We start from the raw sequence: 21,472 nt of genomic DNA on the forward strand, positions 1-21,472 counted from the left end.
AATATATAACTCCCAAGTCAATGAGTGAAGTTTAAACACACTGTTTAATCAGTAACACTCAGAGAGAAATTAGTTGTTTGCCCAGAACTTGCTCTCACTTAATTTACTACTTATTTCTGAAAAGCTTTCCAAAAGAAAGAGTAGACATTTCAGGTCAATGAAATTAATTTGGTAGTAATTAAATAAGCCAAGGTCAGATCTCTTCTTAATGTTTTATAATGCATACTTACCTTATGGTTAAAATATTTTTCAAACTTTAATCTTGCTAATTCTACACACTGGGGCCAATTTCTAGGTCTTCTGCTTAGTAACTTAATAACTTGAAAAGAGCCTTCTAAACTGTGTCCAGTTTGTAGCTTCTAGAATGAGAGAAAACAAAACAAGTGCATTTGTAATTAATCTCCCTCCATCCCCCACCCCAGGAAGTATTAGCCAAAGTTTGAAGTGTCATCTTATGCTCTTTATTTCTTTCTGCCTTCTCTCCCCGCTTCTTTTCTGTTTCGGAGGGGAAACAGGAAAAAATAGCACATAAAATTTTAACTCTAAAGTTTCCTGTTCCAAAATTATTCTCATGTCTTGCTAGCTATTAGTACTATATATGTACCTACTAAAAGAAGTACAAAGAATAATGTTTTATACTAAAAAGCTGGCATTTTTAGTATAGGATTAAAGAAAAGTAAGAAAATGTGTCCTCACCATGAGAACAATAAGTCTGAGATATTACTTGTACTTACTACAAACAATAATCATCCCTTTAGCCCCCCCTGCCCCCTTTTAATCCTCACTCAAGGACATTTTTCCATTTTTTTGTTCAGATAGAGTGGGAGGGGAAGAGAGAGAGAGAGAGAGAGAGAGAGAGAGAGAGAGAGAAACAATGATGTGAAAGGGACACATCGAGTGGCCGCCACCCGCACAACCCAACCAGGGCCGGGGACAAACGGCAACCAAGGTACTGCCCTTACCAGGAACTGAACCCGGGTCTCTCTGGACCGCAGGCCGATGCTCTAGTCGCTGAGCCAAACCAGCCAGGGCCCTTTAGTGCCCTTTTTAAGAGGGTAAAACAAACCATTTGCAGGGAACTTGAAAATAAGATTACATAAAGTGTTGTTTGTATTTTTACCTGTAAGACTTCTTCTGCAGATGAATAGGTTTGCCAAAATTTGTTAAATAATGAAGGCTTGTGGGAAAAGGAACTTTCAAACTATTATGGAAAAGAGGGGAAAACGTTACAAAGAGAAGTCTAACTGAAAGTTGGAAATATCTTATTTTCTACTATGAAAAAAAAAAATCCTTAAAAAAAAGATCTTTATTACCTTATCTCTTGCCCACTGTATAGTATGTTCAATAGTAGATGGAAAAGATTTTAGAGTACAAAATGGTATTTCCTCTTCTGGGGGATCCCGCTAATTTATAAAATGTGATAACAGACAGTTAAGACAAGCAACGACAATTTTTTATTGTCTGAATTTACTTGAATGTTTTAAGACCATTAAGAAAATAAAATTCAAAATAAAATAAATCCAACATTTTTATATCTTCTCTATTCTAGGCACTAAGAGAACAAATAGATTCTTTTGACATTTATCTACTTGTTAATAGCAATGTAACAATAAACATGAATTTTACTATCACTTCTATCTGTACACTCATTTGGCACCATGTAGTACTCATGGCAGATCACCACACATGACTAATTTTTCTCCTCCAAGAATCAAGGTTACATTTAAAACTATACCACTTCCTATTATGAAAAGTAATTCAAGAATTCCCAATATAGTTCAGCATACCATGAGTTTCTCCATGGAGAAAAAAACTGAGGAGCATGAATACATCCTTGGTGCTCAGTACAGTTTCTAGTAGAAAGTGTGTAAAATAAATGGCAAATGCTTATGTTGTCTCATGTAAAAAGAAACCATTGAAAAAATCCATATCCTAGGGTACATTTGGCCTACACTTACTGGTTTATCCAATGTAAAATGACTCACTTCGTGTCTTTTCACTTGGAGATTTATATTTTAGTTTCTTGATTTCTGAAATACCATGAAATATAAGCCAAAGAAGTAAGCCGGGGAGTATTAAAATTTTGAGTATGAAGTCAGAGAATACAGAACAAGTTAGGAAAAGATTTAGAACAAGTGAATCAAGGGAACTTTTGGAATTTTATAGTATTCTCTACTTTAAAAAATTTCCAGTACGACACCCAACATATCATGATTTCCTCCATCTAATTTCCTTCGAATTAAACTAACCAATTTGTCTACTATAATGTTTTTATTATATAAACTTCTGATTTCATGAGAGTAAATGGGGAAGCAAATTTTATAAAAATGTTGAAATATTACTAAACCAAAAATTTTCATCGAATATAGGGAAATTTACATTTGTAAAAAAATATTTTTTTTTCAATTTTACGATTTTGGTTGATCTTTAAATTCTAAGGCCTCTATTATTTCTTAGGTCAGTGGTTTTCAACTTTGTCAGTATCTCAAGATTACTTGTGAGGGTTAAAAAAGTTATATCTATATGTCATTTATGAAAAAAAAATACATATAATTGCTTGGTCCCTAAGATTTTGTGAGTTACAGTTGAATGCTTGTTAGAAAACTAATAAAGCACCTCTGAGAAATAAGCAGTAAACAAAAGAACAGACTCCAGAAAGACTCAAATCAAAATTTTGGTGATTTACAAAAATCAGTTCAGCTATGTTTTTAAAACTGCACATATACATATGTATGAACATCACTGGCAGATCAAAACAAGATTAGAGAAGCTAAATAAAATTTATGGACTGATGAAGACAAAAAAAATTATAAGATATAAAGAAGATATATTTACTTTAAAACCTGGTTCACTTACATGACTATTATAGGATTCAGTCAAATGAGGTACAATAACTTCAGTGTGTCCCTTAGTGCCCATTGTTCCAGAATCCAGGAGGGGCCGTAGATTTGCAACACACCGGCTATTTGGAAAGACAATAGGAAACAAATATAAAAGTGAGCAAGAACAATGTAAGCAGAGGAAATCCTACCACTTTCTACTGACCACGGCACACACTGATCACTTATTGACTATATTTTATGAAACATACATTACCACCAAACAACCTATTTATTATTTCTGTCTCCTTCCCTCAACAAATTTTGCTGTTCAATCTATAATTTTTGTCTCTACCTTCTACTACTACTAGTACTGCTACTAGTACTACTACCACCACCAAATTTTGGGTTTGTTTTTTACTAGGTTAACTCTAAACTATGTTATCTTTTCTTCTCTTGCTTCCTATTTCTTCTTTGGTTACTTTCTGGCTACAGGTTCTATCCCACTGTATCTTCTCAATACTTTCTTTTTTCCAAATAACACTATACCTTCTTAATACTTGTAACACCTATATTCTATACAATTAATTGAAGTTGTTTTTCCTTCATCTGCCCAAGAGTACAAACTTTCCATTACACTCTAAACTGGTAAAATTCCCTCTGCTAATATATCTACTCTAATACCGTAACATTAAATATTCATATGAAAATGTAAAAGTTATGTAAGATGCATACATTATAGTCATTCATTTAACACATATTTACTGAATGACATCATATGTAGAACACTGATGATATAGTAATGGGAAAATAAATGGTACCTAAAGAAATGATTTAATGAGGAAATAAATGTTAAATGAATATGTATCTCAATAAAAATAAGTGCTATGAAGGATAATGCTTAGTGCTGTATAAGATTACCTTAGGAGATTCTAATTTAGAATTTGGGGTTAAAGAAAGCCTGTTTGAAGAAATATATTTTAGGATGCAACTAAAGGATGAAGAAAAAGACTTAAGATGTGTGAAGAGTAAGTAGGTAAATTTGGGATCAGGAGTTTTGCAACAAGGTAAACATAATTTCCTAAGGCTGAAGAAGAGTATGTGCAAGTCCCTGAGATTAAAAAAAAAAAAAAAAATGCCGCATGCTCTGTAAGGACAGAAAAAAGAAATGTGTAGTTGGAATATAGGGAGCTAGGAAGGAATAAGTAAATGTTAAGTTGGCCAGGTGGATAAGTGCCAGACACTATAAAAATATTTAGGTCATGTTAAAGATTTTGAATTTTATCCTAAGTATAATGGGAAATCATCACAGGGTTTGAGGAGTATCACAATAGGAACATAAAGAATAATAAAAAAAATTTAGAACTTTTCAACAAGTAGGTGTGGGAAACAGAAGTGAAAACAAACAAAAAATAAAATTATGCCCTGGCCAGTGTGGCTCAGTTGGTTGAGTATTGTCCCATGCATCAAGAGGTCACAGGTTTGATTCCCAGTCAAGGCGTATGCCTGAGTTGTGGGCATGATCCGCAGTAGGAGGTATGCAACAGGCCGCCCATCAATATCTCTCACTCACCACCACCCTAAAATCAATAAAAACATTAAAAAAAAAAAAAGACAATGAACCTGAATTTCAATTACATACCTGTCTACATATCTCCTGGCTTCCACATTATCTAATGCTGTAATAATGATATCTTGTTTAGCGTAGAAATCATCACTGTAAGTAGCCTCAGTGGCTGGACACACTTTGTTCAAGTGTGCATCTATCTTTACTTGAGGATTTATTTTCAGGGTTGCATCAGCAGCAGTATAGCTTTTAGGTTTCTAAACAAATAACAAAAACAGAAGAAATAAATGTTAAACAGAAAAGATAGCCTATGACTGAACTTAAACATTGTCACGCTGGAAAATATACATGTGAGGTGACAGTAATGAGATCAATGTTCATTTTTTAGTTCGTGAAAATTATATTCATTGTAGTCATACTACATTAGAAAAAAAATTTTTCTTTATTGGTTTTAGAAAGAAAGGAAGGGAGAGGGAGGGAGAGAGAGAAACATCAATGAGAGAGAACATCAACTGGCCACTTCCTGCATGCCCCCTAGTGGGGATTTGGCTCACAACCTGGGCATGTGCCCTGACCGGGATTCAAACTGGCAACCTCTTGGTGCATGGTTTGACGCTCAACCAGGGAGCCACACTAGCCGGGAGTAGTCATACTACATTTAACAGTGCATATTAGTCTAAATAATTACACGTTCTTAATAGAAATCTAAATAACCTCTCTTTTACAGCTAAGTGCTTTAGAGTTATTAAAATATTCGTTAGGCTCTGATTGGTAGCTCAGTTGGTTAGAGTGTTATCATGATATGCCAAGGTTGCAGGTTGGATCCCTGGTAAGGACACATATAAGAATGAATCAATAAATGTATAAATAAGTGAAACAACAAATTGATATTTGTTTCTCTTTCTCTCTCAAATCAATTAAAAAAAAAAACTAGTTAAAAGCCTAACTAAAAGTACATTGTTCTTCCTAGTTATGAGGTTTGAATTAGGTAAGTGTTCAGAAAAAGATGAGAATACATTCAGTAAAATATTAAAAATCCAAATTGCATAAAATGAGTTCTCATAAGTATAAAAATCTAACACTTTGGAAATAAATGTTATTCTGAATACAAATATTAACAAAAAATTATTATATATGTTTCAGTTTTATAAAAAAGAATACCCTAAATATAATTCATTCTTTTCTTAAAGATCACTAGTGTCTTCAAAGTTCACTTGGAAGTATTGGCTCTGATACTAATTATCTACAGACCATTCTGTCTGAATACATGCATGTAGTTTTTTTGTTTTTGTTTTTAATCCTCACATATTTGCATTTATCTTCAGACAGAGAGGGAGGGAGAGAGGGAGGAAGAGAGAGAGAAACATCGATGTGAGAGAGTGGTTGTCACCTACACGACCCCAACCGGGGCCGGGGACAAACTGCAGCCGAATTATGTGCCCTTAGCAGGAATCAAACCCGGGACTCTCTGGTACATGGGCCAATACTCTAACTGCTGAGCCAAACCGGCCAGGGCTGCATGCATCTAGTTTTAATGGTATTTCTGTCTCTTCTCACACACTGTTTATCTGACATGTTTTCACTTCTTAGTGCTATTAGTATAAATACAAAGCAGAAACTTTGTTAGAACTCAGTAAAATAAGAATAAACAAGCCTCTATAGTTCTATAAGTTAACTTAGTAAAATAAGAATAAACAAGCCTCTATAGCTCTATAAGTTAAATGTACAGTTAGGTAAATTAATTTTGTGACATACATTTTATTTCATGAGAGACCGGTACTTAATTCTTTATATTTGGATAAGTGAGGCTATTAGGTTAACTATCACCTGCTTTAGTTACTTTTCTGTTTGTGACACCTTAAGTTTCATTCACTAAAATTATATAAATTGTTAAAAAAATATAGTGAAAAACATTTCTAAAGTAAAACCAAATTTGCCTGACTGCCTTTAAACTGCTTCTTTTCTGACTTAAATATTTTGATCTCTATAAAAAAAGATTGAAAACAAGTATTTTACAATAAAAAGGTATGTTAAATAGTCAAACAAGATCAAAAGAGCACAAAATTCTAAGTGCTAAACTCGAATATTTCAAATTAGAGAACCTGTTTGTACATATACACTTAGTTTATTTTTTTGGTACGTGCCCCTGGGGGAACCAAACCCGGGACTCTCTAGTCCACAGGCTGATGCCCCAACCACCAAGCCAAACCGGCTAGGGCTATACACTTAGTTTTTAAAATATATAGACATACTTTGGTGATTACAAAGTGAAAAAAAAAATACTGCTCACAATTCACAACTCAGTTTTTAATACCCAAAATCAATTTTTACATTAAAATAATTGATATTTTCCCCTATAATCATTCCCATTATTTGATGAGATTCTAATAAATAAAAACTATATTATGTCAAACATCATTTTCTATGTATTAAAAGAAAACTCTTCTGTTTTGTATAACACAACTGATGATTTAAATTTGAAATAGCAACATACCTGTAAGTGATGAGGACGAAATAAGAACTGTCTGTTCAAGTTGGATTTTTCTATCAAGTCAGGATCTGTAACTGTAACCTAATATCAAGAAAAGAAAATGCCTGAAATTATATAACAAAAAAGTCTAAATCTATTTTGCTTTTCTTGGGATGACTAAAACAATTCCCACAGTTATTCTAAATTATTTTGGCTGATAAAAGTATGAATATAAATGTTTCAAAATGATTACCATCAGTACTCTTTTTATACCTATACTTAATTATAATTAATGTTTAGCAAAGGAACATGTCAAACAAGTTAAACATCTATTTTTATGTGGTTATATTCAAAATTTTAACATGTAGATATGTGACTTATCTAAAATTAATTAAAATATCTTAGTCCTGAACAATTAGAGCATATTTAAAGTCTCCCTTCCACTTTCCATATTATCAGTGAACATTTCACTTATTTTTAACCATCCCACTTCCAAATCAGACATTGCCTCTACTTAGCCTTGCTTCATGCATTGCTCACATTATCTAGTAACTCTTTCAGTGAGAACCAACAAGTGGTAACTCATTATCATTTTACTTGTCAGATATCTTTACAGCAGGTATAGAAATCTGGGTTGATAGTAATTTGCCCTTGTACTGTGAAGATCTGCTTCCCTATCTTTAGATGTGCACTTCTTGCTGATGAGAAGTCTATTAGGTAATTTCTTTTCATCTTTGCCTTGGATTTGCTTTAACACACTTGTTTCTTTTTTTGTTGTTGCCCACATCTCTTTTTTTAAATTTGTTTACTTTTAAAAACTGAATTTATTGAGGAGACACTGGTTAATAAAACCATACAGGTTTCAAGTGTACAACTCTATAACACATCACCTGCATACAGCACCGTGAACTTACCATCCAAAAGTAAAAACTTTTGTCATTATCCTTGGAAACTGCCTCTTCTTCATTATCTTATTTTTTCTGGAAATTCTACACTCATGTTGGACTATGCAAATTTATCCTCTACCATTACAAATATATCTTCCTGCACTACATTCTGGATACTTATATTTATCTTCTATTCATAAATTCTCACTTCAGCTATATCTATCTGACTTTTGAGCTCACTCACTATACAGAACTTCTTATTCGACATTTTGTAAAAATGTCAGTGTGTTTTCCCTGTTTTTTTATCTTCGGTCATTTCTAACTCTGTTTTAAAGTTTGTTCTATTATCCACAGATTTTTCTATTCTGCAGCACTCCTATTAATTCTAGTTCTTGGAGAGCTAATTCTTCAATTTTCCTCGGCTGATTGATTATTTTTCCATGTGGTACCTTTTTTCTAGAGGATCATTTTTAATTGTAAATCATCTAGAACAGATGAAGATTTTTTGGCATAGTCCTATATACTCTGGGTGTAAAGTATCACTATGATGCAGTTTTAGATTTGTTTTAATGAGAGCTCTGGAGGTTTCAAAGGTCCTAAATTTGTTATATTTATTTCTCTGCTTAAAATTTTTATGATATAATTTTGGACCCCATATACAAGTGTGGTGCATGCTCTGCATTTTAATTTCTCATGACTGACTTCTCTATTTAATTTTTTGGACAAATATTCGACACAGAAATAGTTGGCCCTGGTCGGGTAACCAGTTGGTTAGAGCGTCATACAGATGCGCCAAGGTTGTGGATTCACTCGGTCAGGGCGTATACAAGAACCAACCAATGAATACATAAACAGGTAGAATAACAACTTGATGTTTCTCTCTCTCTCTCACCCTTCATCTCGCTCTCTAAAAATCAATCAATAAAAAAGATAAATGCTTTGGAGTCACCACGGCTTTTAGCTCGGGAATTAATTTCTCTTTTGGTTCCTGGAATCTGGGGATTTCTCCTTCCTTCATTCTCGTTAGTTAAGCTACATTTGTAAATACTTAAAAATCTGTCCCAATGAACTTACCTTGTTTTTTTTACCTGAAGTCAGATTTGTTTACTGAAACTCTTTTCCTAATCTTTATATGCTAAAATACATTGTCAATTCCCAAAAAGTTGAAGTATTCAGGTGATTCCCAAATTCATGTGACTAAGGATTATTAATTCATTTATTATTTACTTTTATTAATTAATTTATTTTTGTTCCAGATGTTTCTCCTTTTCCCCCCCAGATACCCTCCCTCCCGATCCTGCCCCCGACTCCAAGCATTGCTGTCTATGTATTTATTCCTTTTTAAAATACCTTTTAAAATGACCAGAACAAATAGCAGTTTGTAGAACACAATATTTAGAAATACTGGGTAGGAATCATATAAATGCAGAACATCTGCCCATAACTGTGATAGTAAGGAATACCCTCTTTTCAGTGAAGTAATAAGTCAAGTTTAATTAACTATAAAATTACTTACTGTTAGTCACCATGACAAATCTATGCAATCACTACTATCGGAAGCTAGTTTACATCCTAAAGTGAAATATATTTTCATTAAAATATATGACATGGCTTCCCAAAAAACAAAAACTTATGGTCTTAAGAATTTAAATTGTATACATGAGTTTTTATTACTCCTTCTTTTGATACTCACTAATTGAAATGATATCTGTGTAGTATTCAACTTCCTAAAGTTAGCTTTTCCCACTTTAAAGATTTACTTAAGCCCTGGCCGGTTTGGCTCAGCGGTTGGAGTGTCCGCCTGCGGTCTGGAGAGACCCGGGTTCGGTTCCCGCTAAGGGCATGTGACTCGGTTGCAGTTTGTCCCCAGCCCTGGTTGGTCGTGTGGGTGGCAGCCACTCGATGTGTCCCTTTCACATCGATGTTTCCCTCCCTCTCTCTTCCTCTTTCTCCCTCCCACTCTATCTGTACAAAAGATGGAAAAATGTCCTCGGGTGAGGATAAAAAAAAAAAAAAAAAAAGATTTACTTAATAATTAACAAGTAGTATCTAATAAAACAATAACAATATTAATGTGCTTGATAGTTTTCAAAGCACTTTCACATTTGATCTTAACGATAATATCATGAGGTTAGTGGTACAGATATCCGTGGCAAGTATTACAGAAAGAAATTTAGGAGCAAAAAATTAATTTGCCACAGGGTTGCCTAATTTTTGACAAGTGGTCAGAATAGAATCAGAGTCTTCCAATTTCTAGCTTGATCTGTCTTCAAAAAACAATACTTCTGATATATGCAATTTAAAAATGGACACCTTTCAAAAAATAAATAAAAGTACCCACACAACTGAACAAAAGGAGACAAACAATCCAATTTAAAAAATGGGCAGAGGACCTGAGTAGACACTCTTCCAAAGACATATAAATGGCCAAGAGACATATGAAAAAATGCTTAACATCACTAATCATCAGAGAGATACAAATTAAAATGACAATGAGGTACCATCTCACACTGCCATAACGGCTACCATCAACAAACGAACAGCCCTGGCCAGTTTGGCTTAGCAGTTAGAGCATCTGCTCATGGGTCAAAGGGTCTCAAGTTCAATTCCTGGGCAAGGGCATGTACCTGGATTGCAGGGTGGATACCGGCCCTGGTCCGGGTCATGTGGGAGGCAGGCAATTGATGTGTCTCTCTCTCTATATCTCCCTCACTCCCTCCCTCCCTTCCACTCTATCTAAAATATCCTCAGGAAGGATTAACAACAACAAAAAAACCCCAAATCAAATCAACAAACAACAAGTGCTGGCGAGGATGTAGAGAAAAGGGAACCCTAGCACACTGCTGGTGGGAATGCAGACTGGTGCAGCCACTATGGAAAACAGTGTGGAGTTTCCTCAAAAAATTAAAAGTGAAACTGCCATTTAACCCAGTGATCCCACTTCTAGGAATATATCCCAAGAAGCCTCAAATACCAATCAGAAAGAATAGTTGTACCCCTACATTCATAGCAGCGCTATTTACAATAGCTATGATCTGAAACGGCCCAAGTACCCATCAGTAGATGAGTGGATAAGAAAACTGTGATACATTTACACAATGGAATACTATGCAGCTGTAAAAAAAGAAGGCTCTCTTACTCTTTGAGACAGCATGGAGAGACCTAGAGAGTACTATGCTAAGTGAAATTAGCCAGTCAGAGAAAGACAAGTATCACATGATCTCACTTATATGTGGACTCTAATGAACAAAATAAACTGACGAATAAAATAGAACCGGAGACACTGAAGTAGGGAGCAGACTGACGAATCAAGGGTGAGGGGAAGAGATTAACTAAAGAACTTAAATGCATATTGCATAACCAATGGACACAGACAATAGTGCAGTGAAGGCCTGGGTGGGGGGTGGGAGCAGAGTAGAGGGGGTCAATGGGGAAAAGAAGGGGGTGGCATCTGTAATACTCTCAATAATAAAGATAATTTTTAAAAATGGACACCAACAGAAATATGTATAAACTTTTAACTCTCAAGAATTTTTATCTTACCATTCCCTTCTCTTTGCTTATGCCAACACCAAGTAAAGCGAAATTTTTTAACATTTCACAGCCTATGGCTCCACATCCTACCTATGAAGGAGAAAAATATATCAGAGTAAGCAAAATCAGAATTTCTACTTACTAAAGGGCAATTTCAGCATAATTTTCATCAAATGCTAACTTACAATAAATATACTTTTAAAAATAACTTGAACATTCGTGATTCATTGTAGTTTAAAGAATTTAACTGGTTTATGATGCCATTAGTAAGCGTCTCAGTTACAGGAAAAATAATAAATAAATAAACCAAGTAAGAAAAAGCACAATATTTAACTTTCCTTTAAACAGAAAACATTTTAAAATTCCAAAAAGCCAGACAGTGAGCTCATTTTCAAAAATATAAGCTGGATAAAAACGGCACAAAACACCAGTGCAATATTTTAATAAAAAAGATTTCTTGGATATTTAAGAAAGACAGCATTCCCCTCCATATTCTTTCATTTGGTGAGAAAAGAAAAAAAACAAGAAACCCAACCAATTTTAATGTATTTCTAGAAAATTATGTAATGTTCAAAACTATCATGCTTATATTTTCATTTTAAATGTATTAACTCTTTTAGATCAGGTGTTGGTAAGGGTTAGACAGTAAATATTTTCAGCTTTGCAGGCCATATTGTCTGTCATAACCATTCAAACTACTATTACAAGCATAAAAAAAATCCTAAACAATACATAAATAAATGGGCTTGCCTGTGTTCCAACAAAACATTATTAACGAACTGAAGATGGATTTGGTCTGTCAGCCATAGTTTGCAAACTCCTAAGAATTTACTGAATGTCTACAATGTTAGAAACTGTATTCATTTAGACTCAAATTGGCTTTAATAAATTAACTTGTTGATATATAATAGCAGTTTGAATGTATTATTTATTTTCATCATTATCATACTTACTAAAAAGATATTCAAATTTTGCAGCTTCTGACACAAAGTATCTCCAATGCAGGCTCGTAAGGCATCATATCTATCTCCTCTGAAGAAAAGAACATTCCAAAAAAACAAAAACAAAAAAACAGAAAGGCATTTAACACATTATTAAGATTAGTTTCATTGTTAACACAAATTTAATGTTGTACATTAAACTGAAGTCAGAACTTTTGGGGTATGTGTATTTTGGGGAGAATGAATCCATAAGCTTTTATCAGATTCTCAGAGATTTGTTACTCAAAAAGGTGAATCATTAATACAAACAAAAGTTGCAGACAGCACCTGTTCATCAGAATGGTTATTTTCAATGCTAATTATTCTCATAAAAATATATAATTTAAGCCCTAGCCAGTTTGGCTCAGTGGTTAGAGTGTAGGCCTGCGGACCAAAGAGTCCCAGGTTTGATTCTGGCCAAGGGCATGTATCTCAGTTGTGGTTAGTCCCCAGCCCCAGTTGGGGTCATGCGGGTGACAACCAATTAATGTGTCTCTCACATCGATGTTTCTCTCTCTCTCTCTCTTCCTCTCCCTCCCACTCTGTCTGAAGATAAATGTAAAAATATCCTTTGGTGAGGATTAAAACAAAAACAAACATATACATATATATATATATATATATATATATATATATATATATATATAAACACATATATATAATTTAAAACTTTATATTACTTAATTATAAAGTGGTAAAGGCACATAGCATTATTATGACATGTCACCTAGAGAAGAAATGACTGCAGAAGTAAATGAGTTAGTTTCAGAAAAGACATTTAATTGAAAACAAATGCATGTTTAAACAAAAATTCTTTTAATCCAGTTGCCTCTAACAAATAGACAAATAAGAAAAAAGCAACAGAAATTCCAATATTACCGTGGGAGAAATTCTTCACGCTCAGGTTTGCTTAGGAACTCGACAATATCTGCTGCTTCAATGTATAACTTAAAGTACAAGATAAAAATATAACTTACTATGTATAAAACTTAAATCAAGAGAAAAAATAGTCACTTTAGTTGTTATTTAATAATTAAAGAAAATGATAAAAATACCAATTTAGAATAAAATAAAAATGAGAATTGTTTTTTATACAATATACACTCCTGTAGTCCTTCTTTCATTAAAACAATGATTAAACCTGAAGGATTTGTTAAAATACTAATTTGATTCATGTAATTTAGCCATCTTAAAGATGTCTGTTTTAACAAACAAAAGAATACTTCATCTCCAAACCTATTTCATATAAATACATAAAAACTCTGAAAGTCCCATTCAATTTTAGCTACATTTGAATATGTAATAAAGGGGACCAAGTTTTGCCACCCCAAATATGCCTTTTGGGTAATTGATTTTAATCTGGTTATTATGACACAAAATACTCAGAAAGAACTTTGACCCTTTCCCTGCCTAAAGGAATTCAGATAGAACAGCCTGCTAAAAGGAAGGGAGCATCACCTTAGCAACATAAACTAAATGTGGCAGAAAGGTAGAAATCTAGCAAAGCCTGTCTGGTGAACTTTCCTCTATTTCCCAGCAAGAATTAGTTACCACATGTTTGATCTTTCTCATCTATCTATAAATTGCCTGCTTTCCCTTTGAAATCTCAGGCTCCTGCCTCCTTCTCCTTTGTCCATATGGTATTTAAGTCTCAACTGCGCAATGCCTCCTTGGGGTCTCATATTCTATGGCACCCCCATTCGTACATCCTTCATTCATTTTGGACATTTTCTGCTGTTACAGCATTTTATGTTAATTTGATTAGCCCAACTAAAAGAACTTGGAAGGTGAGAGGAAAATTATTTTTTGTGCTGTCAGTAATTTGATTACTCTTTGAAAAGCAAGTATCTAGTCTATATTTATTTTCCAGCTTGGATATATTATATGTCACTTATAATGCATTTAAAAAAATACCAAGCGGACTTAGGGTAAACTAATGAAAAAAAGAACTAAGTCTCACTCTCATTTTCATTTAAATTACTTATGTGGCTAAATTTGAACATGACCAAATGGTTATTATTTACTTATAACACAGTATGTATATTATTAATACAATTTATATTATTTCCCGTGACATTAACAGTTGTATCTAATCCAGACTTTTACAAATAAATTTGTACTGTGTTAAAATAAATAAAGTAATTCAGCAGCAAAATAGCACTCTGTAATACTGGCCAGTGTGGCTCAGTTGGTGTCCTTCTGCACACTGAAGATTGCCAGTTAAATTCCTAGTCAGGGCATATGCCTGGGTTGTGGGTTTGTGGGTGTGCAGGAGGCGATCAATGTTCCATCACATTAATGTCTCTCCCTTCCTCTCTAAAAGTCAATCAAAATAAAAATCTTAAAAAAAAAGTGTCATGTGGATACCTCTTAAAACATAAAAAATGATAAAAGCTATAGTTACAAAGTGTAGTGTTTCAAAAAAGTAAAGGCCTGCCCTGACCTGTGTGGCTTAGTGGATTGAGTGTCATCCCATGCAGCAAGAGGTCGCTGGTTCAATTCCTGATGAGGCACATGCCTGGGTTGTGGGCTCTATCCCCAGTAGTGAATGTGAAGGAGGCAGCCAACTGATGTTTCTCTCTCATCTATGTTTCTCTCTCTCCCCCTCTCCCTTCCTCTCTCTAAAAAAAAAAAATCAATAAAAACATATTTAAAAAAAAAAAAGTAAAGGCCTGAAGAGTATCCTTTGATATCATCTGCCAACTATTACTTCTGGTAACAGAAACGAGGGTTTTTTAAAAATATTTTTTATCCTATCTAGCTCTCAAATCTACCATTCCCTTGCCTTCTACCTTTGGAAGTATATACCTAAAAAAGGAATCTGAAGATTCATGATGCCAAAGATTCTATGGAATAAGTTCAAGAGTCTTGACAGCCCATGAATGCTAAGCTAATAATATAAGAGACTAAGTGTAAGGATATAAAATTCATTCCCTCACTGTCACAAATGAGGGAACTTCATCCTAGAATGCAACTCTGGCTTACAGTCCAATAGCCTCAATATATGATCCTATCAGTTTCAATCATAGAATTAATTTTTGGTGGCATCTCTTTCATGCATCAAAAAATATTCTAAGGTTGCTTTTATAATATATCAATACTAAAAGTCATAACAGACATTTATTATATAGATGGAGAATTCAACCTTAAATATAAAATAATATTAAAATACAGAACTAACCCACTGACACAAAGGAGAAAACTTTCCTGTCACAGCTTTCAATACTTCTTGGCTGGCAACACCTCCTACTGCAGCAGCAAGTGGGGGTAAAAAGCCTTGAGCAGTCCAAGAGAGCCAACGTACATCAGCAGCATTTACTTCAGGCTGAAACACAGGCGATGAAAGACAATAATGTTAACAGTATTCACATGGTACACTCAAAATTTCAATGACTTAATGTGAGAATATTATAGTTTAACTATTAAAAAAAAAGCTGTTTCTCTACTAAATAGTTGTTAAGTCCTAAGAAAGTTCTAATGACACGATGAAAAACCCAGTAGCATGTTAGTTACCCAAGCAATATTTCTCTTTATCAGTACCTGCCATTTTTGCTTCTGAGTCTTTATATTACACAAGGGCACCATTCAGAATTAACCGAAATATCTGCATTTATAGTTTTTGTTAAATAACAGTTCTGTGATGTCTGTCAATATTTAGAAACAACCAGAATTTAAAAAAAGGTTTTAACAAAAACTCCAGGAAAACCTTGAACATAGATAGACAAATAAAAATAAAATGACCCATAAAAATGATATGGATCTATCAGTTTGTGCTCTAAGTGGTATATAAAAAGTAAAAGTGTGAAAAGCAATACATGTTAAAAAAGTCAGTTTAGAAAAAATTAAGAGCATAATGGCACTTTTCCATACTAATCTAAGAACTAATCATCACAAAGTTCTCATTATCATACTTAAAAATTGAAATGTTTCTCAAAATAAGAAAGGAAATGTTGAAGATTTGAATTTTGGAGCTATTATTTTAGCATAATTTCTTATTTGTGATAAAGATCTCTTCATGAGCTCTGTTTTCTATTTCTTTCAACATTAGTAACCTTAATCTTAACCTTAAGATTAAAGTTTGGCTAAATTAATCTCCTGAAAACCTATGTAAAAGAATAGTACTTGTGCACCGAGGGGGAAAGAGGAAAGACTTTTTTATATTTTCAGAGATACCTATGACTAAAAAAAAAAAAGGTTAGTATCTACTCACTATTCTATCCACTCCACTTCAATTTTCTGTATCTCATAGTTTTTCAACTATTTAGCACAACACTTAATTCAGAGTATAATTTCATTTAAACTGTACCATGTGAATGCAGATATTGGTGGTATTGATAATATTAACAACAATAACGAGAATGTTAACAGAAGCCCTAGGATAATGACATCGGTCTAAATCTGAATTTCCCCACAAAATCTCCAGAAGATCACATACATATCCACAAGAGAAATAAACCAGTGGTGGGGCTTCAGCATTACTAGTAAATAGAGAATATTATGACTTTCAAATTACCTGTAAAAAGAAAAATAAACATCAAACTCCAACAGAACTATTTCTGGACTTCATATTGCTGTAAACCTGCACAGAGCAGGAAGCATGAAACCACAGGAAAAAGAATGAAAGGCTTAACAGTGACAAAGTATAGTCAAAAATCACCCTGGGAAAATAGAAGGTCTCACACTAAGTGCAAAAAGTACTGAGCATGTATGAAATATGGCAGATCTCGGCAATGTCTATGGTAAAAAACTTCTCTGGGAAAAAGATATAATTAGAAAGGGGGAGGCATCCTTTTACAGATGCCAGAAATCAAAAAGATTCATACATACCAAGCCATACACCCCCCCCCCCTCCTACAAAACTGCCACCCATTAAAGAAACTCCTTTTCGTTATCCTGAGAGAGGGGGGTTCTAGAAGTAGGAATCTAAAAAGCACTCAAAACTCTTACCCTGTCCAAAAAATAAGCAGAAAAATCAGCTTACCATACAAAACTAATAAAAGAAAGCAAAATTAGAATCAAAACATTTCAGCTACTGAAAATTTATCTCCCAAACTAATTACAAGGCAGAGGAAATTTTACTTAGTGATTATATATCAATAATAAACACTTGGAAATGTGGCAAAACAAACACAAAATACCTCACCTTGAATCAGAAATTTAATAAAAAACAAACTAATCCATTCTACCCCCCAAAAGCAAGGTATAAATGAATAAACAAAAATCAGAAACTATGTATCAAAGTGGACTCTGAGTATACCTGGGAAAATTGATCAACCTTAAGACATGTCTTGGTAAAACTATTATAAAGATGAAAAAACATATAGAAGAAAAAATATACAGGGCCTCAACCCCAAAAGATCTGATTACTGATAAGAGTAATAAATGAAGCTTCATAATATTTCTCAAAAATAACACATAGGACTTCTGGTCAAATGGCAGCACAAGTAAATGTGGTACTCACCTCTTGCCACAACCACATCAAAATTACAAGTAATCTACAGAACAACCATCCTTCAGAACCGCCTAAAATTGGGCTGAAGGGAACTCCTACAACTACGAAATTAAAGAAGCCACACTAAGACTGGCTCCGGCGTGGGGGAGGCAGCTTGAAAGGCACCAGAGACATACGGCGAAGAACTGAGTTGTTTAGCATGAGGGCAAGAGCTAGAGAGGCAGCTTTCTACTGGACAGACATGCTGGTGGACACCATTGTTCCTTTGCTGAGCCCTTCCCCTAAGGCCCCAGTAGATTGACACCATATCTGGGACTCCAGCAACCTGGCTCACACTGTTTGCCCCACCCTGGTGATTCCCTGAGGCCCCGCCCCACCCATCTTCTGGGCCCACCCAGCTGTTTCCAATGGCTTTACCATAGAACTGGCTTAAGGTCTTGCTTAAGATTTTCCTAAATTCTCTCAAACAAGCATTATCTGGCTTCAGCATGCCTCATACCTCTTGCTGAGTGGCCCCAGGCCTGGCACTAGAAATAGCCAGTCTTGGTTCACAACGTTGCTTTTCCTGGTACCTTCAGGCCAAGCACAAGCATCCATCGACAGATCACTTTGTAGCTTATGCCTGGTAACCCTGGGTGGAACACAGCCAGTGGCTGATCTTGTCCCAGAGCCAGCACACCCAGTGGACAGCTTCAGACCACGTCAAAGCACCACCATCCAACCACCTCTACAAGTGACACACAAAAAATGGATTCAGGGGGTACTAGAGCACTGCTGAAGTAAGTCTTGCTCTGTGCGGTGGGCCTATGCACAACTGATCTGCCAAGGTAGTCAGAGGTCAGTGGTTAGTGGGCACAGCCGGTCCTTGCAGCTGATCAGCCTGAGTAAATCCCTCCTGCTGACGTGCCAACAGCAATCAAGATTCAGTTATAAACAAGAGGGTACAGTCCACATGAAGGGTGCACCTCGGGGGCCCAGCTGGGGTGACCAGGGAGGCCGTTCCAATAGACCCTACAGGACACCTACTACAATAGGCTACCCTAGGAAGCCTAGGAGGCATACAAACTACCTAATACAAAGAAACAAACACAGGGAGGCAGCCAAAATAAGGAGACAAGGAAACAAGTACCAAAAAAAAACAGAACAAAACTCTAGGAAAAGAACTAAACAAAATGGAGGTAAGCAATCTAACAGATGCAGAGTTCAAAACACTGCTTATAAGGATGTTCAATGAACTTTGTGAGAATTTCAAGGAACTTCATGAGAACATCAAAAAACTTAGTGAGGACCTCAAGAGCATAAAAAAGGACCAGTCAAAAATGAAGGATGCAATAACTGGAAAAAAAAAAAATTTACAGGGAATCAATAGTTGAGTAGGTGAAGCCAAGAAGCAAACCATCAATTTGCAATATAAGGAAGCAAAACATACCCAATCAGAACAGCAAAAAGAAAAAAGAATAAAAGAAAAATGAGGATAGTGTAAGGAGCCTGTGGGACAACTTCAATTGTACCAACATTCACATCATGGGGGTGCCAGAGAGAGAAGAGGGCAAAAAAATTGAAAACCTATTTGAAAAAATAATGATAGAAAACTTCCCTAACTTGGTGAAGGAAACAGACATACAAGTCTAGAAAGCACAGAGTCCCAAACAAGATAACCCCAAAGAGGCCCAAACCAAGACACATCATCATGAAAATGCAAAAGGTTCAAGACACAGACACTCTTTAAAGCAGCAAGAGAAAAGCAGTTAGTTACCTACAAAGGAGCTCCCATAAAACTGTCAGCCTATTTCTCAAAAGAAACTTAGCAGGCTAGGAGGGAGTGGCAAGAAATATTTTATTTATTTATTTATTTATTTTTTAATCCTCACCTGAGGACATTTTTCCATTTTTTGTACAGATAGAGTGGGAGGGAGAGAGAGGAAGAGAGAGAGAGAGAAACATCGACGTGAAAGGGACACATCGAGTGGCCGCCACCCGCACGACCAACCAGGGCCGGGGACAAACTGCAACCGAGGTACATGCCCTTAGCGGGAACCGAACCCGGGTCTCTCTGTACCGCAGGCCGACGCTCTAACCGCTGAGCCAAACCGGCCAGGGCGTGGCAAGAAATATTTAAAGTGATGAAAAGCAAGGACCTACTACCAAGATTACTCTATCCTGCAAAGCTGTCATTTAGAATCGATGGACATACAGAGTTTCTGAGACAAGAAAAAGTTTAAGGAGTTCATCACCACCAAACAAGTATTATAGGAAATGTTGAAGGGTCTTCTTGAAGATGAAGAACAAAAATATTAACAATAAGATGGCAATAAGTACATATCTATCTACAAACAAAATGAACAAGTAGAACAGAAACATCGACTCAGATACAGAGAACTTTTGGATGGTTGCCTGATGGGAGGGGGTTTGGGTGGATGGGTGAAAAAGGTGAAGGGATTAAGAAGTACCAATTGGTTGTTATACTGACGAACCTCAAAGGGAAGGGGGAGGTGGGGTGGGAAGAGATAAACCAAAGAACTTAAATGCATATATGCATAACCAATGAATAGACAATGGAGTGGGGAAGGCAGGAGAGAGGCGGGAGTGGGGAGGAGGGGGTCAAGGGGATAAAAGGGGGATATCTATAATACAGTCAACAATGAAGATAAATTTAAAAAGAAAAAAAAAAGAATAATATACAGAGCAAGATATCATTGAAGAAAGAGCCTAGAATTTTGTGTCCATCACAATCATCTTTCAAGTATGAAAGCTACAGAAAAAAATTAAAACATTGCCTGGCTGGTGTGGCTCAGTGGACTGAACATCCCATGGACTGGTTGGATACCTGGTCAGGGCACATGCCTGGGTTGGGGGCTTGGTCCCTGGTGAGGGGAGTGCAGGAGGCGTTCAATCGATGATTCTCTCTCACATCTATATTTCTCTCTCTCTCCCCCTTTCTCTCTAAACAAAATCAAAACATATTTTAAAAAATTAAAATATGTAAGAACTCAGGGAAAACTGTAATTCTGATCTCTTTCTGAGACATATACTAGAGACCAAAACTGATTTTAAGATTTACTATAAAGCAAGAGTAGCCAAAATAGAATGGTACTAAGGAAAGAATAGAAATAACCAATAGAAGATAACAGTGAGTTCAGCTATAGTCCTATACATTTTTGGTCAATTAATTGTTGATAAAGATGCCTTAAAAATGAATAGGGAAAAGAACTGTTTTTTCAGAAAATGGGCTAAAATTATTAGATATTCATATACAAAATAATTAACTTTGACCCACACCTGGCAAGGTGTAAAATAATGAAAACTCACAAAAGTACAAAACTGTACACAATGATTTCAAAATATAGTCATGTACACCTGAGCTAAACTTTGCATGTTATACAAAAATGAATTCACAAAACTGTAAACCACACACACACACACACACACAAATTGAACTTAAAATGAAAAACTTCTGCTTTTTCAAAAGGATGTAAGAAAATGAAGAGACAACCCAGAGACTGGAAAATAATATTTGTAAAACATGTATCCAGTAAAGGACTGATATCTAGAATATATAGAAAACTCTCTCAATTAAAAAGAAAACAAACTACCTAATTAAAAAATAGGAAAAACTTTGCAAAGACGGTTTATCAAAGAAGAGATGAATGACAAATAAGCACATGAAAAAAACGATCAAATTCATAGACATTAATAAAGTTCAAATTAAAATGACAATGAGATACAAATGCACATTCTTTAAAATGACTAAAATCAGCCCTGG

General features: G+C 35.0%; 1 protein-coding gene across 1 annotated transcript in view; it reads right to left on the reverse strand.

The window, feature by feature from the left end:
- UBA6 (ubiquitin like modifier activating enzyme 6) overlaps positions 1–21,472 on the reverse strand; it is a 91,963-nt gene that overhangs the window by 17,828 nt on the left and 52,663 nt on the right. Inside the window, exons 14-23 of the mRNA XM_036266471.1 lie at positions 15,439–15,582; positions 13,137–13,204; positions 12,231–12,309; positions 11,287–11,367; positions 6,881–6,958; positions 4,462–4,643; positions 2,857–2,962; positions 1,314–1,403; positions 1,121–1,201; positions 231–359 (exon numbers count right to left, since the gene is read on the reverse strand). Coding sequence (XP_036122364.1) covers positions 231–359; positions 1,121–1,201; positions 1,314–1,403; positions 2,857–2,962; positions 4,462–4,643; positions 6,881–6,958; positions 11,287–11,367; positions 12,231–12,309; positions 13,137–13,204; positions 15,439–15,582 — 1,038 coding nt within the window. The remainder of the gene's footprint in view (positions 1–230; positions 360–1,120; positions 1,202–1,313; positions 1,404–2,856; positions 2,963–4,461; positions 4,644–6,880; positions 6,959–11,286; positions 11,368–12,230; positions 12,310–13,136; positions 13,205–15,438; positions 15,583–21,472) is intronic.

The sequence above is a fragment of the Molossus molossus genome, unplaced genomic scaffold (assembly GCF_014108415.1).
Source record: "Molossus molossus isolate mMolMol1 unplaced genomic scaffold, mMolMol1.p scaffold_m16_p_1, whole genome shotgun sequence".
NCBI classification, from domain to species: domain Eukaryota; kingdom Metazoa; phylum Chordata; class Mammalia; order Chiroptera; family Molossidae; genus Molossus; species Molossus molossus.